The sequence below is a fragment of the Lampetra planeri genome, chromosome 14, assembly GCF_965212315.1.
Source record: "Lampetra planeri chromosome 14, kcLamPlan1.2.h2, whole genome shotgun sequence".
Classification (NCBI taxonomy): Eukaryota; Metazoa; Chordata; class Hyperoartia; order Petromyzontiformes; family Petromyzontidae; genus Lampetra; species Lampetra planeri.
The window spans coordinates 14,450,591-14,471,242 of NC_136120.1; the positions used below are offsets into that span (position 1 = coordinate 14,450,591).

Sequence of the window (20,652 nt, forward strand, 5' to 3'; positions counted from 1 at the left end):
ATGTTCAGAGGCCACTCAAAACAGCAACAGCCCCACCTCGTGGAACATCACGATCCGCCACTGTGATATCCAGCGCCGTGGATCAATTAGAAAATGCAAGACAACAAGCAAAGTCGTCGTCGTTGCGATGGGTTCCACTCTGAACCCGGTCGTTGGGCTTGGAGAGTTTCCAGTGCAGGGCCATGCTGTGGCTGTGGGCGACAGAGCCCTGAGTCACTCCGGCAGCCATGTTAGGTGAGGAGCCTGATTCTCTCTCTCTCTAGCGGGGAGCCGCAGTTTGCTTTGCTGAGACGAATTCTGTTTGATGGCGTTTGGTCTGGACACGTTCGTTTAATTCAACAGTTGCTGAAATAAAAGCCACTAAACGTCAAGCGTAATGGATGCAAGTGCCAGGGGTGTACATGACGTCACAAGTGGCTGGTCGGCCACCCCCTTTCTGATGTGTGACGTCACCAGCGACTGTAAAACGACGCCCGCGCGCCTTATCGACACCGCCGTGACGTCACGCGCAGGTCGCCATTTGCGGGAGGACGAGCGCCGCCTTCGCAGTCGCCGTCTGCTCCGCCGCGTCTCGTCCCGGAGGCGATGTCCGGCGCCGAGAGGAGCGAGCGGGAGAGGGACAGCCACGCCGCCACGCTCGTCGCAGGGGACGACGAGGAGAGCGAGGACGAGAGCGAGATCCTCGAGGAGAGCCCCTGCGGACGATGGCAGAAGCGGAGGGAGGAGGTGAGGCTCTTCCCGGCAGGGATTTTAGGCAAAACGGCAGGCTTGGGTCGGCCTGCTAGGCCGCGATCTCGGTGAGATGCGGGGGAGGCACAGAGACATCGGGAGACGACGTACGGGGGGACAGATGCGGGGAGACGGATACACGGGAAGAGACGGACACACGGGGATGCGTACGGAGGGCAGAGAGACGCGGGGAGATAGCGTGACACTGGGGGATTGAGACGGTGACACGGGAAGACAGAGAGCCGGGGAACAGGCAGATTTTCGGAGACGTGATTCGATGTCGTTAGACATTGGAAGTCAGGAGGAGACGCGGGCGCAAGACGTGGAGATGAGAGAGACTTTGAGTCAAACTGGTGCGATGTACTATTGGTGGACTACGCAGGAATTACTGCATCTTGTACGACTCAAAATTCGCTGGGTTGCTATGTGGCCACTAGATGGCAATACATCGAGTGCATGTATCTCACATCAGTGCGGACCTTTAGGTGTTATTCACTCCTATGTATGGATATTTTCCACGTACCCAGGGTTACCTACATAACATTCCTTGAAATAAGTAATTGGATAAACATCCCAATGTAGAACCCTGGTGAAAACGTGGGACGCTCCGTCAGTCGAGGCTTTTAAGGCTCGTCTAAAAATACATGTATTTACTCTCTCCTATCCGTCTGTGTAGGGTTGTTTGTCTCAGTTTTAATGTTAAGGGTTTTTACTGGAAATCTGTTGTAAAGCGCTATGATGCCTTGTGTGAATGGCGTTTTACTTACTAAATAATGGACCATATAAAACTTGGAAAATAGTTGATCTGTCGTCATTAAACGCATTAAACGCATTGAACGCACTCTTAACGCGCCGGTGGGCAGTGACGAACAGCTTCGTGTCCTGGTGAAGCGAGACAAGGCAGGCCGCCTCTCTCTGCTGGAGACGTGTTTACACAAACTCACAGAACTCACAAACACCGCCTATGTGTCTCCCTCTAAAAGAAACATCATTATGGTGGTAATTGCTCAACATTTCCAAAGTGCTCTGTGGATGTGATGCATCACGGAGTGTTTAGGGTTCGTGTGTGACGAAAAGCGCGAGTGTGCGTTCTGTTTACCAGATGGATGGCGACGTGGATGGTGAGGGTGGATTAGAATGTGCGATGATGATATAGGTAAATAGAAAGGGTCGATTGTGATAGTTGATTGTAGATGGTGAGGATGGTAATGTAGGTTAATATTCAATGGTTCGTTCGGTAAAGTCACGTAGATATAAAAAAAGAATAACGTAATAAAAATGAAAAGAAAGTGAATAAAAATAGTTTTGTGAGTGGTGATGGTGAGGATATTCATGCCGTTGGATGGTGAAAATGATAATATAGGTGAGTAAGGTTCTTAACCGCACCTATTGGACATCTGCAAAAAAAATATTTATAGCTCATTGGATTCCTCCAGTATAGATAAGTATTCTGATTCTGATAGATGTTAATTTAGGTGGATGGTGATGGTAATGGAGATGAATGGTGAGCATGGGTGGTGAGTGGATGATGCGGGTAGCGGCCATTGAGGCGGCACGAGTGAGGGAAGAGTGGGTTACTCGAGGCCATGGCGAGCGTAAGCGGTGACACACGAGCGTAGCGCCGTTACACAAGAGTGTAACACGATGCTTAATGTGAGCGTGGGTTGCCAGCATGAACAGTAAACGCGTGTGTGCTGTGAAAGTGTTTGCTCTGACTTATGCGAGTGCAAGCTGTACATGCGCAAGATGAGATGGTGCATGCCAATGCGAGTGGCTGTATTTCTGTGATTAGCCCTACGGCTCCGTGGAGCTTCATGTGCACGTGAATTATGCGTTCAGGGAGTACTTGTGGGGTTGTCGCATACGAGTGTGTTCACTCGTGTGTGAATGTGCCTCTGTGCACTTATCTTGGCACAAGCACTGGTGGTGTCACTGTTCATTATTGGCAAGTGGCACCTGTTGTGTGTGTTAATGGGAAGGTGAACCATGCGTGTGTGTTCACACATGTCTGTGTGTATCTGCGCCCGTGTGCATCTGAAGGTGAACCAGCGGAATGTGCCGGGTATCGACAGTGCTTATCTGGCTATGGACACAGAGGAGGGCGTGGAAGTTGTGTGGAATGAAGTTCAATTCTCTGAGCGGAAGAATTTCAAGGCCCAGGAGGTGAGTTTCCTGGACCCATCTCCTCAGAGCAGAGTGCACGTCATGGGGATGAGGGCGTCTCATTGTGTCCTACCCCCATTACCCCCTTGTGCAGGAAAAGATCAAGGCAGTATTTGACAACCTCATTCAGCTAGAGCATCCCAACATCGTCAAGTTCCACAAGTACTGGACGGACATCAAGGAAAACAAGGCGCGGGTGAGCACATACAAATGTGACATGCAAGTGTGTGCTTAGCTCCACTGTGTGACTTGCCGTGGCAAAGCTGAGAGCTTCATCTGGACAGCCGTGCAGCTCTACTGGAGATCAGTCAAACGTGCATCCATACGTGGCCTGTGCGACGCGAGATGCTGCAGCAGCAGTGAGGGGAGTGCCCGGTTATGCTGGGTGCTGACAGGTGTGCTCCTTCCACAGGTGATTTTCATTACAGAGTACATGTCCTCAGGCAGCCTCAAGCAGTTCCTCAAGAAGACCAAGAAGAATCACAAGACCATGAATGAGAAGGTGGGTGCTGTGCCGTCCATGCCCAGTCTCATCAAGGAGCTCTATGAATCAGTCATGTGCTCCGAGCGATCAAACACTGCAGGTGCTCGTCTCTTTACATTGTAAGTGGTGCTATGTGTGTGTTTCGTCCTCTGTGCTTTGTACACAGAATCGTGCCATGGACAGTACGAATGCACACTAATAATACTGAGAATTCCACCACGCTTAGTGTATGAGTGGTATTGTATGTGTGCCACAGGCCTGGAAGCGCTGGTGCACGCAGATCCTGTCGGCTCTCAGGTGGGCATCGCGCACTGTCGTGTGGTTGGCAAGTGTTGGGGTGAAGGAAACCCACCCCCTTTTACGATGCTGCCGCTCCCCACGGAACAGGCTCAACCACAGGTTACCTGCATTTTTCAATGGAAATAGACCCCAATTAAAAATCAGCACTGCGGGTGTTTAGTGAGTCTCTGAAAGGTGAGAGAGGGAGGATAAATCCTAGCTTGGTAATTTAAATCTCCAGCATTAACCCATGCTATGTCCCGGGGGAGAGGGGGGCGAGTGATGGCGCAGCAAGGGTGTGCCCGTGTCTCCATAGGTACCTCCACTCTTCCGTGCCGCCCATCATCCATGGCAACCTCACGTGCGACACCATCTTCATGCAACACAACGGCCTCATCAAGATTGGCTCTGGTGAGGCCACAGGCGGTCACACTGTTCTCGTAAATCTTACCGTGTACGCGTTGGGCTGGCGTATGCCTGCATTAGCCTCATATCTACGTCGCAGAGTCATCCGGTCGGCCGGGCTGACCAGCGTGTCTCAGCATAGCTGTTGCACATGAGCTCAACGAGACTTGAAATACATAATGACTGGCACTGGGGTTGTGTTCGCCATATTGGCGAGCGGACGGCTGTGTTTGGTTTCCCAGGGTGGCACCGGCATGGCTGCCGGGTAAAAACCCATGTGTGCTTCCAGGCAGCCACGGATGAAATGGCCATCGCGCCCTTCCTTGCCGTCTGTGAGCCCATTGCCAAACATCGTGATGTTTGTAATGCATTCTCATGTTAATAACTTGCTTGCTCCCATTCTGTGTACAGTCTGGCATAGGATCTTTGCCAATGGTGAGAAACTTTCTTCTACCTCATTGTCTTCAATTGCTACAATCAGTAAACGGTACTCGTAGTCTGATTGGCGGGCGCCTCTGACTGCGACAGGGGAGGCAGCCTCGCGGCTGCTTCAGCATCTGCTTGTTAACTTCGGCCAATGAAAATTGTGGCTGCTGGATTTTTTTTCTGTTGAAAAGATTTCCATAGCTTAAATGATCACAGTCGGAGTCGATCAATGTCAAAAGCCCTCCCCTGGGCGTAGTTGCAGATCCTCGTTGTATTCTTCATGTTTCATATGTTATTGCCGTTTTTGCTGTCACCCCTGGCGAAACCCGATTGGCACCGTGGCTCAAATCCTCTAACATCTCACCCAACGCCGTAGCCTCACGTTCCGTCCCACTCACACCTCCTGCTTCCCCCCCCCCCTCCCCATGGCCTCACGCACACCCGCCCTATCGGTTTTGGGGCAAGTGCTTGTGGAGCATGTGCACGCTGGCCCTGTGATTAACCCCGAGTTCCCTCGGCGTGAGTGATTAACCCAGGTGGGTCATCGATCCCTGTTTGAGTAAAGGTGACACCTGGGTGATCGCTCTGTGGCCAAGTGATGAGACTAGTGATGAGTTCATATCTGGTCTCGATTCGATGATACTGGAATGACAGTCCTGTGTGTGATTCATGCTGCAGCGATGGTCAATTCCCCCGCGTGTCAGGCTGAGGCTTTGTGCTTGTCCGAGTGTGTGTGCATTTTGGAGTGTGCCAGTGCGTTTGTGTCACTATAAGAGTGCTTCGGAGTGAGTGTGCGTGAGCATATATGTTGGATTGAGTGTTCTTCTGTCACGCTCTGGACGGTGACGTGGCCTAACAGTAGCACTTTCGCTGCTTGTTATAGATTTTCGCAGTTCTAATCCAGTGGCCTCCATGATTATTACTGCCTGTCTAACCTTAATTATATGAACTGTGCTTCACAGTGGGCATTAAATATCCCCTGATGTCATTTGCAAGAGTAGGCCATTGTGTACCGGCGTCATCCAAATTTCAAAATGATACCGCAAATTACTCCTTGGGGATTACACTTAGTAATTGTTGCCTCCTGTTGGCAAACTAATGCCCCAGGGTAACTCTTGCAAATGAGACTATCCTTGTCACGAGTTCTCACCTGTTAAACTAAATAAACTTGAAACTTCAACTAGACTGTGTGTGTCAGGTGAGGAGTGTGCTCATGGCAGCTTGAGTGTGCTCACAGTATGCTCTGCGCCCTCTAGTGGCACCAGACGCGATTCACAACCACGTGAAGACCTACCGGGAGGAGCAGAAAAACCTGCACTTCTTTGCGCCGGAGTACGGGGGTAAATAACCACAAACCCAAAATTATCCACAGCGACCGCCACAGTAGATCGCACAGGCACTTTGATGTCACCAGCATCACAGCCTTCACCTCGTAATGTATCCTGTGTGTGTGCGCACACATTCACTCCCATGCGCACAGTGGGTGTAAACATCGGAACATTCGTTCTGTCATGTCGGTGGCTGACGGTTAGTTTACTCAAGAGTCTATGTTTGCTGTGCAGAACTGAAAACAGCGATGCTAAAAATAATACTTGAGCTTACATTACGCGTTTTGAAGTTGACCTTACGCACACTTGTAATCTATTACATGATGCCTATTTGGTATGTGGCCACAAGAAGGCCTGCTCTCATGCTGCTCTTGGGCTGTGCGCGAGTGCAGCTGTGGGAGAGGTGACAACCTCCGTGGACATCTACTCCTTCGGTATCTGTGCCCTCGAGGTGAGAATCCTCACCACGCACTTTACAGGCATGCCAGCTTTGCTGCTTGTGCTGCCTGCATAGTTGTGCCATCTGTATGTCTGTGTGCTGTCTGTGTGTTAATATCTGTACATGATGAGGAAATCTCTCGCAACAGAAAGATTTGTGCAGGCCAGAAAACCAACAGGATTCAACAACTCAGAAAGATTTGCATGTACAAAAATTTAGCCTTACGTATTATGTGAAACCAATTCGGAAGAACTGCATTGTGGTTAGTTTGTATTTGGCCACCATCAATATATTGTGAAGATGAGGACAACCAACAGACAGCCGTGAGACGAACACTACTATAGACCAGTTTCATTCTTATTCAAACTCATCAGCATGACACTTGCCTTCCACAGTCTGTTTAAGGCTATACAGGTAATATTTGTATTTTGCTTCTGGTGTGTGTGTTACCTATGTTGATGGAAAACTGTGGTTGTGTGTTCAGATGGCAGTACTGGAGATCCAGGGAAATGGAGATTGCTCTACACTGGTGTCACACGAAGCCATCAGTAGTGCAATCAACTCGTTAGAGGATCCATTACAGAGGGTGAGTGGTGAAGATCGCAGCCGCAGCATAAGGCCGCTCTGCGTATTGGTTACGCGGGCTCCGTGGGGTTCTGTGCGTCTTGATGTGTTTGGTGGTATGCTGGGTTGTTATGTGTCCTCCTGTGTTGTGGCGTTGGGTGGTGTCCTGCCATGCTGTGACATGGTGATCTGTCTTTCCGTGTTGTCTTGCGCTGTCACCATTGTGTGGTGTCCTGCTGTGTTCTACTCTGCTCCATTGGAACGTTATGCGGGTGCTGCTGCTGCATACCGCGCCGCTCTGCTGCGTGTACCCAGGAGTTGATTCAGCGGTGTCTGTGTGCGGGAGCGGGTGTCCGCCCCACGGCACGCTCACTGCTGTTCCACGCTGCGCTCTTCGAGGTTCACTCACTCAAGCTACTCGCCGCTCACTGCTTCCTCAACCACCAGCGTGAGCTCCTCACCACCACCACCGCACTCGCCACATCACCTCCCTTATCTCCTCACTCGCCACCTCGCCCCCCTCCTCACCACATCACTTCATTCACCACCGCACTCACCATCTCGCTTTCTTCACCACATCATCTCACCACCACATACTGCCGCTCGCTCCATCCCACCTCACGGTTAAATCCTGGGTGTAACTCCTCCCATTATCGACCACTCAGATCTGATGGCGGAGAACGCGGTGGAGGAGATGACGAAGAAGATCGACCCCAACGGCGTCCTGGCTGAGATCCGCCGCGTACAGGGAGACGGGCGGCAGTGGAGGTGAGACACGGGCAGCAGGTACTCACACTTGGGCATGGACCGACAACACATACCACAAACGCTTCGTTGGGGTGGTGTATTGGTTAGCGCACTGCACTACAACCCTGGCGGCCCTAGTTCGTTTCCCACTCGTGACCAATAACAGTGGTGGACATTTGAACGAAGTGAGTATCTGGTGCCGTGGTTGTGTTTGATGATTAATGTTTTGTTTCAGATTTTCTCAAGTGTCTGCCTTGGAGCTTGACAAGTTCCTGGAAGATGTGAAGTACGTAAACATCTCCTGCCATGCACACCTTTCATACTCGTCCACACACCTGTTCCACCTGTGCATGCATGGATGGATGTGTGTGTGTGTGTGCGTGCTTGTACTGTGTGGGGAGCGGTAGTGTAACGGTTAGCGACCTGCGCTATGAACCTGGCAACCAGAGTTCAATTCCCGCTCACGGCCAACACCAGTGACGATTATCTGAACTGATCCTGGGCCTCCCCTAGGTCGACTCGGCCTCAAATGATTACCTGATGCGGTGTATAAACATCGCCACTGGGGAGACGGCAGCGGCCCGGCGTGGTACTTGCCACCCACTCCCTAATGTGCTGTCCCAGTCTTTAAAGGTGCTCGTGAACAACACTTGTCTCTGCGATCTGTAATGGGCTATACGGGGGATGTTTTTCTTTTGCGCGTGCGCTTGTGGGCGAGCAGGAATGGGATCTACCCCCTGACCGCGTTTGGGCTGCCTCGGCCACACCACTCTCCGCGCGCCCAATCGCCTGCAGCCCCCGAGTCTGAACGCAGCCCCACGCCCGAGCCAACGGAGGTGGAAACACGCAAGGTATGAACGCTGCCCTGCTTCACCCTCCACTGTGCTTCACCTTCCACCACACTCCGCACCTCCGATGAACACCGTTGGCTACGTACGGTGCTCAAGAAGTTCAATGTACATGCACTCTATACCATCCTGCTGCACATTACACCATCCAGCTTCACCCTCAACCATACTCTAGAGCGTGGTGCTGTACCCTTCACCGCATTCTACACGGCCTCCACACCCCTTGCCGGGCATTGTCGAGCACTTCCCTGCGTGTGTGACGATGTGTGGAGGAAGGCTGTCACGAGCCTTCTTGTTGTTACACTCCCAGGTGGTACATGTGCAGTGCAACATCGAGGCGCTGGAGGAGGGGGCGCGGCGACACGTACGTATTGGCACGGAACACCCTAGCACCGCGCGCCGCTGATTGTTGGGGCCTTGGTAGCGGTGCCTCTACCCGGGCGGCACTCGGAGGGCACCGTGAGGAAGGGAAGTGTGCAGACCCGCTGACCGCTCGCTTTTGTGGTTGTGGACACAGCTGACGCTGCTGCTGAAGCTGGAAGACAAGCTGAACCGGCAGCTGAGCTGTGACCTCATGCCGGGTGAGACTGGCTTTGTTTTCGAGTCCTTGTGACTTCATGACCGTGTTTGTTACATATCGGGTTGTTAAATGATAACCGGTAAACCTGTAACCGTTTTTAGAATCGATTACCAGTTGCTAAAGTCAGAAAGCGGAAATCGTTCTCGGTGGAATTTTTGTAATATCTGCACTTATTGGCACCCTCGGACGTAAATAAAGCATGGCGGCTGAAGTCGCTGCTTGGTACGTTTCTCAGTTTCAAGGTAACGGTACCATTCTGAAAATGCTGCTCATGCCAATTCTGGCAGAAGGGCCTCGACGAGAGGGAGTTCTAGAGGATATTTAGCCTACTTTTCTATGCAGGTCGGATGTCTTGGAAGAGGCAGTTGTACACACACTCTGCCCCCACCACACGGGACCTGCCAATGGACTGCGGGCTATAGCCATTTTCCCAGGGGGGATTTAAGAAATTTGCCTCATTGTTCCAAGTGCCGTGTTGGAGATTAAATTGAATCGGCAACCTTTGGATTACAGGTGCAGTGTGCTGATCATCACACCAAGGCAACTCTCTTAATTTCTCAGTTAAAAGTAGGAAACCGTTATGTAAATTACTGAAGATCTGTATACGTGCAGCACACTGCACGTATAAGAACCCAAATGAAAGCATCTGCTGCTCTCACCCTTGACGCATTCATGGCTCTTCCCTGTATCTGCACATTCAGGAGACAGCTCGCAGGACCTGGCCGGGGAGCTCGTGCGATTTGGCTTCATAAGTGAGGTGGGCTTCGTGCATATGTACACACGCAACTACGCCCAGATGCGTACACCCATACACTTATTTGGGGCAGGACGAGGCTTCCTGTTAATGCATGCATTGGTTTGTGTTCCTGCGTCGTGCGTGCCTTTGTGTCTGTACGCGGATGTGTTCATGTGTGTCTGGAACAGTATTGTGGTATGTATGTATGTATGTTGAACTTCTTTCGCGCCATACCTAGCCAACTGTGCTCATTGGAGGTTCGGGGGAAGGACAACAAAGTATACACTAGTGGTGAGCGCAATGCGCTACAAACCGAGCGACTTGAGTTCGATATCAGCCTACAGCTAGCATCAGTGGCGACTGACAGCTGAAATGGTCCTGGGACCTCCCTGAAGTCAAATTGGCCTGAAATGAGTACCTGGTGCGATGTGTAAACTTCACAAGGTGGCCAGGCATGATGCTTGCCATGCCCACCCCCACTGCGTACCATGCAGCGTATAATAGGTGCTCATGCTTATTTGTGTGTGTGTGTGTGCGTGCATGCAGGCAGACCGCCCCCTGCTTGCCTCATACCTGGAGGAAGCCCTCGGCCGCTGTTGCACCAACGGGCCCCCTGCTCCGCTCAATGGGCCCCATGCCCCTGTTGCCATTTCCACCTAGGGCCTCTGCCTGTACGTGTCACCATAGCAGATTACATCTTCTCAGCCCTTAAGTTTTGTCGAGGGCAGCTGCGTTGGTATACACTGTCTGACCATTGGATAAACTCACCAGGAATCCTCAGTGATGTTGAAGCAAATTCGAAACAAGGGGTCTCCCGGAAAGCGGGCTTCACCAGCAGCATAATACATTGTCGGTTGTTATTTTAATCCTGAATATAAACATTTATTGGAACGAACGAATGGAACAAGGAAGGAATTATAAGAGAACCCCCTTAAAGATGTGTGCCTAGGAGCAGGGGTGAGAGATTGACTTGGGAATTGGTCGCGCATCCACAGCTCTTGAGGGATTTCGACTCCCTGTTTTCCGCACAGGGCTGTTAGAAAAATCCGCTAATGCACGCTTTCGGATGGGGCCTAGTGCTGGGCACCGTGGGCTTTGCACGAAGCCCACGGAGCCGGCGACTGGCCCCCTGCTGGTGCTGCACAATCGACGTGCGCTGCAGGTGGCTGTAAGAGAACTCTGTTCATCCGTTGCTGAAGGGATCATCTCCTATTCCATCTTCAGCAACCTGCTGTAGTCAATTGCAGCCGTGTTCCATCTTGTGGCTGAATATTCAAACTAACCATGACCCACAAATCTAGGCAGTGCTGAGTATAATATTGTGGCTTTTTAATGCTTAATATGAAGCATATTGCATTAATGTTTTGTGACGAATTGTAAGTGATGATGTAACGGCTTGTAAGGCGTTCATTTTAGCCTCGTGGCCTTCTTTGCCAGCACGGCGCTTACGTGCAGCCACTGGCGGCCTTGTCTGTGCAATGGCCGGCCCTGTCGCCCACGAGCCAACCTCCCCACGAGCCAACCTCATGACCTGACCTTTACACAACTTGACTTATCCAATCTGACCTTACATTTACTCAATTGCGCCATGACAACAACGGAGGAATTGGGTGGCTGCTTTTAGTTTTGCCCCATGGAGTGGGGCTTGTGTAACGCACGTTCATGCGTGGCGGTCATTCACGCGCGGGACGTCTGGTGAAACTGCCGAAGCACTGCAGTGGCCAGAGAGTGCCGGTCAAGGCAAGATCAAGGTAACAAACTGTTGAGGCTCGAGGAGCGGTTGTCAAGTCGTAGTTTCTGCTTCTGGCAGACCAGCACACGTGTCATGGCGGCAGGGGACAGACAGGCTTGTGCGTGCATGTGAACTGGTGGCCCGTCTCGCCGTGTTTGGGGAGGTTGGTGGATGTGGCCACACAAGTGGCCGGTGGCTGCTCATGTAAGCGTTGCTTATAGCGCGCATGTGCTTTTAATCGCCGCGTTTTAACTTCGTGACGTTTCTACGGCAGTGCTAAAGAGTGCCTAAGTAAGGGGGGTGGGGGCTCCTACAAGCCCTAGCGAGTAACCCCGATTTGGGCCTGCACCTCCAAAGCTGCAGGTTGCCATTTTTACAAATGCAGAGGTGGGGGGGGGGTCTAGGAGGTTTGAAGATGTGGTTTGTGCGACCATATGCGAGTGTCTGCCTGTGCGAGTGTCTGCCTGGGCGAGCTCATGCTGCCGAGAAGATTGGTTTAAAGATACTTTTATAATTGAAGTCTCCGCTATCAATACATGTACAGTTGAGCATTTGGCTGAGCGTTTGTGAAATTTGGAGTCGTTTTGACAACGGAGGGGTGCTTCCGTTCGCGACCATTGGGAAGTTCCGCCATAAACTTTTGGGAGCACTTGGAGCCATGGGGTCACATAAGTGTGGGGGGGGGGGGTGAGTGCACCACTGAGTTGTGAATGTGTGTGTAAAGATTGGGCACGTGTGAGAGGGCATGTATTTTTGCACCGTGTGCTGTTGTGGCACAGAGTATGGAGTCAGATTGCTGCCAAAAATAAGCGGTAATATTCGTTTTTTATGTAATGGGTTTGGCTTGGTTGGGAAATGTTTTTAATAGAGGTGGTAACAGTGCTATTATGTCGACGGAATTGGGAACAGGGAAGAGACAATTTTTATATGATTAATCACCTAATGATGGTCGCAGAATCTCGAGGATACTGAAATATTTATTCGGATTATCTGGCAACATTTAACCTTTTCCTTACTGAGGGCCGAATAGGACTTTCAAATACATTTAGAGGGCAGCCGCACATTAGTTAACACTACACTTTGATCACGCTTGGACTGTATGCATTGCCTTTGTTCTCAAAGCTACTTTAAAGGTAACAGGTTACTCGGCGCATTAATGTTTCCAATGGTGTTGCCAGGCTGAAAAATCCCCCTCAAGTACTCAATTAGTGTTGATAAGATTTTTTGCAGTAATGGATTGTTTATGGACTGTAGGCCTCATGAGGCTGTGGGCCATATGCGTGATGTCCACCTGCAGGCCGTAGGTTCCCCACCTTTTCCATAGATCGGCATGCATCACAACTGCATTTGATGGCGATTGTGTCGAGATTGGCATGAAATGTGAGCATAATTAACCATGACAAGTTGTAACTGTGACATAACCCTATGTGTGAAGAAGTTCCTACGACGTGTACTGCAGGATAATCGTGCTAAGAGGTCGCTCGGGGTGGCTGGGATGTCAACGTGGCTGCGTTGAGTTTCTGTCTCGGTTCGGCGTGGTCACGTCAGCACAAGAGAGAGGAGCACATTTAGGCCACCGTGTGCCCCACTGGAGCTGGAATCTGAAGCACTTATATTTTGTTGTACGAGGAAATGACTGTGCCTGCCTACCTGTGTGTGTGTGTGCACTTGCGCCCATCCAGATCATTGGCCTTCTTCAGAAGCTGTGCAGAAAAACCAAACAAAACTCTTGAAACAAATGAGGTAGATGTAGGATAGAAAAGAGACCGTGTATTGTGAATTTAGACCGAAGGTGTGGTGCAGACTTGTCGAGGGCTGAGGAGCATGTGTATGTGTGCACTGAACGCCAGAGAGGTGGTGCTTATAAGGGCCAAGGGAGGATGGCATTTGTGGCTGTATGTGCATGTAATGAAGCTTTAGGAGATGGTATGTGATTTTTAGGACATGGTGTGTGTTATGTTGGCTGAAGACCTTGTTTGTGTGTAATGAAAACCGAGGCGATCGTGTGTATGATGTGTGAGATGATGAGATGGTGTGTGTTTGAGATTAGGCTCGAGGTGAAGTGTGGTGTGGGCCGAGGTGGTGCTGGTGTTTTACTCTTTGCCTCAGAGTAAAAATACATCGCGTTGTCTGTACGTCTGACATTCAGAATAACATTTGAGCTTTTCATTGTAAAAGGTTACACTATAGAACGCCCCTATTATGTGTTGAGTTTATTAATAAAAAAAAATCCTTTCCAGTGTCACTGTGTATTCCTATACCTAGTCGTGTCCTTAATTTTCTTAAACACGCGTGGTGTTAGTGACCGTACTTGACATCATTGTGGTAATGGTTTCTTATATATATATGTTGTATATATATACAACATATATTGACAACTAGCGGGAAGTACCCAGCGTTGCCCGGGCGAAAAAGACAACAACAACAACCGCCATTTGGTGACGGCACCACGACGCTTGTGCCAGGCTATGTGCACATTTAGGCCACGTGTAGTGTCGAATGCCCGCTGGCAGGAGGTCATAGGGCAGACCCAGGTGCCATGGGTCAACTGACTGAGATGAGTGGCTGATGCACCACCTGTGCCCCCTACTGTGCCAACTTGCTGTGCTTTAGCAACCCGGCGCTCCGCTTCCCATCCGTGTCCTTCACGAGCCTCCTCCACAGAGGTCGATCTTGACACCGCTAGTACCAGTCATCGGCAAGTCCACTAATGATAATAATAGTTCAATTTGTAACGCGCGTAAAATTTGCAGACGTAGTGGTCGCAACTCAGAGGCGTGGAGCCAAGCTCACAGAGTCGCTCGAAAGCGTGATTGCAGAGGTAAGTTTTTAAGTCTCTTGAAGGAGGCGATTGAGGTGATGCTGCGAATGTGCAGAGGGATATCGTTCCGAGAAGCGGCGCATAGACGTGACCATCTTGGTATCAAGAGGAGGTCGTGAGTCGCGCTGTGCAGGCATCTGCCGTGTGCTGAGCTGCAAGTTGTCAATAATGAAGAAGGATACGGCGGGGCAGGCGGATATGAAGGCATTGTGGCAGAGGCAGGCGGTCTTGTATGTGACCTTACTGGCGATGGGTAGCCAGTTGAGAGCACGGAGACAAGCTAGTGAGTCGAGACGGGGATGAGTGGACAATGACGACGCGTGCTAGGTTGTTTTGTAGTCTTTGAAGTTTATTTAGCTCCACGTCCTGTACCACATCACTTCATCTCTTCTCCAGCCCATGCCACGCCCGTTTAGCCCCCTCGATCTGGCCGAACAAAAGCTGTTTCGGCATGCGGTGGCTGGGCATGCGGGCAACATGACCCAGCCAACGCAGCCTTGCCTACCGGAGGAGCTCACCAATGGGACTTTGCCCAGATCTTTCAAGGATTTGTGAGTTCCTCACACAATCCAGCCTGGTTAAACCCAGGATGGATCGTAGGCAGGCCAGCCTAAATGTTTCTAATTGACGAAGATGTTTCATTAGGGGGGGTCCACGTTTCGCAAGCGTAGAGAAGGGAGGCAATGACTGGCCGAGAAAACCTGAAGCTTCGTGCGGAGCGACAGACCAGGTAGCTTCCACACAGCGTTACACAACCGATGAAAAAGATATTGCCGCTCGACTGATTTGGAGTGAGACATCTGCTGTTAAACTGAAGCCGGTCATAAGCACACTGCCCAGGTATGGGAAACTCTCCACTCTCTCCACTACTGCCCCATCACCGATTGGGAGTTGTGGGGATGGAGTGTCCAATGGTACAAAATACCCAGGCAGGTGCTTAGTTTTGGTGGGGCTGATGGTAAGGCCCTACCTCTTAGTGGCAAGCTCCAGGTTCAGCAGCAGTGCTTCCAACTCCTGAGTGAGCAGCAATTACCAGATCATCGGCATACATAAGGTGGTTGAGCAATAGGGAGCCATCCCTTGACCACACCCGGGCATTGATCAGCCTCCCATTGTATCTGTACCAGGTGGAAATTCCTCCGGTATAGCCATCAAAAGCTTCGAACTACGTGGTAGGCCTCGGCAAGGTAAGATAATTTACCCTTTTTACCAGGTAAAAGGTGTCGACATGCCAAGGGGTAAGGTAAATGGTAGGGTAAAGGTAGCTCGGAAGAATTACCTGGTAGGGTAAAGGTAGCGCGAAGTATTACCCGGTAAATACAGTACCTTGTTTTTTTTTTAAACACGATTTTAGTAAATGTACTAGTAATGGCAGAACTCCACGACTCCAGGAAGTGGCCCCGAAGCTCGCCATAGCGTCAGGCACCGTGGCCAATTACAGCCAACGTCAGTTGAGCGTGGACAATTAGAGCCAAGCCCAAACATAACAAAAAATAATAATTTGTTATGATAGAATATAGTGTTGTCATCAGTATGACATAAATATACCAAGTTTGCAGTCGATACCACATTGGGAAGTGGGTTAAAATTGAGCTACAAGATTTGAGGATACAACAACAGAGTGAGTTCAAAGAAAGCGTGTGAAATTGGAATCATCGAGAGTATTCGATATGAATAAAGCGCTCTACCTAGCATTTACCGTTATAAACCTTTTTCATGTGTAGTAGTACCCCAGTAATTACCCTGTGATCGGGTAATTTGTATGGGGTAAGGGTAAAAGGTAGGGTAAAGAAGGCTCGTTGCTTTTTACATTTTACCTTACCTGCTAAAGGGTAAAAGGTAGGGTAGAGTGATTGTATTGTGGTAAGGTCGGCTCTTTTTTTTTTACATTTTAACTTTTACCTTGCCTTGCCGAGGCCTACTACGTGGTCAAAATAATAGCTCCGACTCCCGGCCACGTAGTTTTACCCGGGCTCGCTCACCATCACGAAGATCCTTAATGATCGTGAGCAGCGAGTCAGGGACTCCGAAAGCACGAAGAACAACCCAAAGCCCAGGCCTACTTATGGTATCATAGGCCTTGATCAGGTTAATAAAGCAGAGATGTAGGTCTTGTTGGAATTCCCTACACTTCTGCTATAGCAGACGGACAGAAAATATGGCATCTGTGCAGGACCGCCCTTTCCTGAAACCACATTGGAGCTCTGCAAGCCTCCTCTCAGCGTGCCTGGCAAGGCGATGTTGAATAATCCTTGCCAGGACCTTTCCCGGCACACTGAGAAGTGAGATGCCCCTATAGTTACAGTCTGCCTCAATGGTCCCTCTTCTTAAAGAGGAGGACCACCAGGGCATCCTTCCAATCTGTGGAACCCGTCTTGTGGTCCAGACTGTTGTTATGATGTCATGTCGGGCAGTCTGTGCACAAATGCCACCCTCCCTCAGCATTTAGCTTTGGAGATCATCCCTGCCCGGTGCCTTTCCTGGTCTCAGGCTCTGGATCGCCTTTAGTACTCCCTCAACAGATGGCACCTCAGCCAGCCACTCACAGGGGGTGACTTCTTCCCATATTTGAGGCACCGCAGCCTCAGCAGGGTCATCCCCACTTTGTCCCATCATGTTTTCCAGGCTGAGGGATTTACCCTCCCCCAGGACCTCATCAGAAATGTTCATCAAATCTGCAAACCTGTTCCTGGGGGTCAGAGATTGGATCACCGTTTTTTTCCCTAATAATGGAAATAGGTGTGGCGCTGCAGGTTACTTTTTTGATGGAATTAAAGAGCGATTTGTGATCGCGGGCCATTGAGGCAGACTCCATCTCAGCAACTCGCGACCACCAACGATACTTGCAGTGCCTCACGGCTCTCCAAACCTTTGAGCGAAGGCTGCGGTAAGCCTCATTCTCTGATGTGGGATGCCATAGACGATGAGAGTGGCCCTGTCACTTTTTCTCAGCCAACCTGAACACCTCCTCTGTCAGCCAGGGTCTCTGGGGAGGTCTGGACTGTGTACCCAAAGCAGCCATTGCAGCTGCATGAGCCACAGTCCTAAACCTCGCCCATTTCCCCTCGACATCAGGAGGAATAGGGGACGATGCCAACCCCAGCCGCAAGCGATGATGAAATTCTCGCTTGCAACTTTCATCAGCTAGCTGAGACCATGCCACTGTTGGTTTGAATGGGATCCTGGGTGTACACCCACCACTGGAGTGAGAGAATGGCAGGCGCATCTTACAGATGACAAGTCAATGGTCAGTGGGCAGATCAGCTCCACGGTAGGTCCTGGTGTCAACGACATGGGCCCGCATCCGCTGTTCTGTAACTATGTAGTCCAGCAGATGTTCTTGCTTGGAACCGGCATGCATCCATGATGTTGTGTGGATGCGCCGATGCCGGAACAGCATTAACGCAGCTGTTGTATGTGCGTGCGGCGACGGTGCTCGTGTGCGACGACAGGGCTAATGTTTCTTTCTGATGATGATTGGTTGTGTTGCGATCGAAACGCCGTAATTTATTAAACATTTTTTTCGACCTACGTGACTTTACCGAAAGAACCAAGGAGTACAGTGCTTAAAATTCGTGATCTGATCCCATCTTTGAAGGACAAGATTCCTGACATGCAATATCCCGGCGTCTACAAAATAAGCTGTATCTGCGGCAGCAGTTACATTGGGGAAACTAAACGACATATATTGGACCGTGTTCGTGAAAATAAGATCTGAAACATGGCAAGACCAATACCTCGGCCATGGCTGATCATTACTTTAATGCGGCTGGCTCACATGAAATTTATTTCTCTAAGACGAAGATCGCCGGCTGCCATCTCCCCACACTGGAAGAACTACACAGTTCACGTTGCATCAAAAAAGCACAGAACATTATAAAGGACTCTTCTCACCATGGACACTCACTGTTTGAGCTGTTGCCATCAGGCAGACGATTCAGATCAGTCAAAACAAGGACAAACAGATTCAAACAGAGCTTTTATCCTACAGCGATCACCACACTCAATAATGCTAATTAATTATTAAGTAATAGTATTTTTCAATTGACTGTGAAATAGAGATGTGCAATGACAAAATGTAACCTTATGTGGGTATGTGGGTATACTTGGGCTGTTTTTATATATAGTATAAATTGATTATCTTTCATTTAATTTTATTTTTATTTTCTTGTTTTATTTAATTTAAATTTATGAATGATGCCCTGACTGGTGAGCATTTTCAATTTCGTTGTACTGGTGACAATGACAATAAACGATCTATCTATCTATCTACTTTGCAAGTCGACTGGCTATCAACAAAGATTCGTTCACGAAGCCATAAAAGACTTCCACGACGATGCTTGTCAGAGTGCTTCTCTTATTAACGGCAGTATGGCACAGCTCCGCTCCCTCCCCCTCCGGTGATGTCCCTCTTCTCAACACCGTAGACGAGGCGTCCCTCTCCGAGCACCCCCGTGCCTCACTCCACTCTCCCGGCCTCGCCACTGACTGACGGCGTCCCGGAAGGAGGGGTGAGCTCCGTTGGAGGATCCGCCACGTGGCCCGTGGCGACGAGGGAATGAGCAGTGATGCGGTCCGGAACCCAGGCTTCCCACACAGACCAGGAGTCCTCCCCACCCTCTCCTTATATTCACCCCAGCGGAGCTAGGCTCCGCCTCTAGCCACGCCCCCTCGTGGAACCTTCCCGATGGCTCCAGAACCTCTCTGTGCGACTCTCCCATCCTCCCTGGCCCAGATACATGTATTATCCCCCCTTCGGATTGGATGCTGATTACGTAATTGTGCCTATCCCCGTTACCCTCTGGCACCCCCCGGATGGCGCTCTCTCATTATACATATATACAGACACAATTTGAACCGAGACCACGGTTATAAACTTAGCAATCATTGGAAAGATGTCATCAACCACTTTGGGTCATTACTTGAATTGTGTTTTCTTGCCAACCTCTACCATCAGCAGTGTGGATGTGTGTAGCAAGGTGCAATGCCCCCCCCCCCATCTCTACCCCCTCTCTCCCCCCATTGGCTGCCCCGCCCATGCTGTTTACGCCGCACAGATCTCCTCCTCGCAACTCTAGTCCTCCTCACAACTCTAGTCCCCCTCCCACTCACTTTGGAAACCCTTATAAACAGTTGCATTTGGAGGCTACCCCCTATTTTCTCTCTGCCTGATGAGGACCGCTTGTGTTGCGATCGAAATGTCGTGGATTTTTTGCTTTTATTATTTTAAATGCATTTGTATTTTATATCTACGTGACTTTACCGAAAGAACCAAGAATATGAATAAGAAAATAATACTTACTTAACAGTGCCGTGATGAGGCCTAGTCCTGTGCAGAGCCCCTGGCCTCGCCTAGATTGCCCAGCCGGCCGAGGTGGCACCTTGGCAGGCTGGGGATGGGCTGCTAGCCCTACCCCCCACCCACGATCCCCCCGCCCACTCTGCATAAGTATCTACGCCTATCGTAGTAGCATCTACCGACTCTATAGTAGTAACTGCACACATTGGGGTGGGAGAGGGGAGAGAACAGGACATCACACTGTGAAGAATTAAACTCAGCATTGTGTGTATTTTTATAGCATTTTTAACGCGAATGAGAATTACCCCCCCCCCCTCCATGGATCGCGCGTTTGTGTTGCTAGTGCAACCCCCGGTCAGATTTGTCGCGCATGCGCGAATGCGTGCTTTGGCGCTCGCAGAGCGGCGTAAGTAAATTCATAATAAATATAACTAAATGTCTAATTTAACTACTTTGAAGTTGACGGATGGGGAAATGAAATAGCGCTGGCTCACCACGCAGCTTATGGCGTGGTAGCTGGCTACTTTTTTTTTTATTAAACATAACCCCACGGTTTGTGAGCCAAATCCTTCGCAAGTTTCGTCCACACACAGACACACAGAGAGACAAAAAATGACATGTATAGGTAAGAACGTGGAGAACGAGGACTACCAATGCACAAGGATTGGTGATGTTGCTGGGAGAGAGCCTCAACGGCTGCACGTTCACAGTGCAGCTCCAGGTTCCTCATCTTCTGTAGCAGCAAATTCTGATTTCGAGATCATTGGCAGCCGACACAACTCACCTGCATATTAATGTGTCATTCGTTTTCCAGAATGCTGCAAGGTCTACTCGAGAAAAGGTTATTGGTAAAGGCAATAACCTCAAGTACAAGGTACTGTATGTGTATTACTACTACAATGAGCCAATAATGTATTTGTGTAACGCGCGTGACGTCACTCCACATGCCGCACCCCCGGCATTAATGTTCATGTGCGGGTGGATTTTTACACTTGCGCAGGTCGAGCGGAAATATTTTTTTTTCGAAAATTCTCTTTAAGTTCGACGTATATTTATTGAAAGTGAATCTAAT

The 20,652-nt window shown here is 50.0% G+C and overlaps 1 protein-coding gene across 2 annotated transcripts; it reads left to right on the top strand.

The window, feature by feature from the left end:
* The first annotated feature begins 490 nt into the window (after positions 1–490).
* Positions 491–13,705, top strand: LOC144722437 (nuclear receptor-binding protein-like). 2 transcript variants are annotated; one of them, XM_078600701.1, is made up of 18 exons: positions 491–726; positions 2,770–2,892; positions 2,987–3,088; positions 3,305–3,394; positions 3,633–3,673; positions 3,972–4,066; positions 4,472–4,495; positions 5,743–5,826; positions 6,207–6,265; positions 6,738–6,839; positions 7,133–7,265; positions 7,483–7,585; positions 7,800–7,850; positions 8,286–8,415; positions 8,723–8,776; positions 8,930–8,993; positions 9,694–9,749; positions 10,275–13,705. In XM_078600701.1, the coding sequence occupies exons 1-18, from the start codon at positions 586–588 to the stop codon at positions 10,386–10,388; spliced, it is 1,566 nt and encodes a 521-aa protein (XP_078456827.1). In that variant the 5' UTR covers positions 491–585; the 3' UTR covers positions 10,389–13,705. The 2 variants fall into 2 exon arrangements, with proteins under 2 accessions (XP_078456827.1, XP_078456828.1); XM_078600702.1 differs by lacking the exon at positions 4,472–4,495.
* Positions 13,706–20,652: the final 6,947 nt, after the last annotated feature.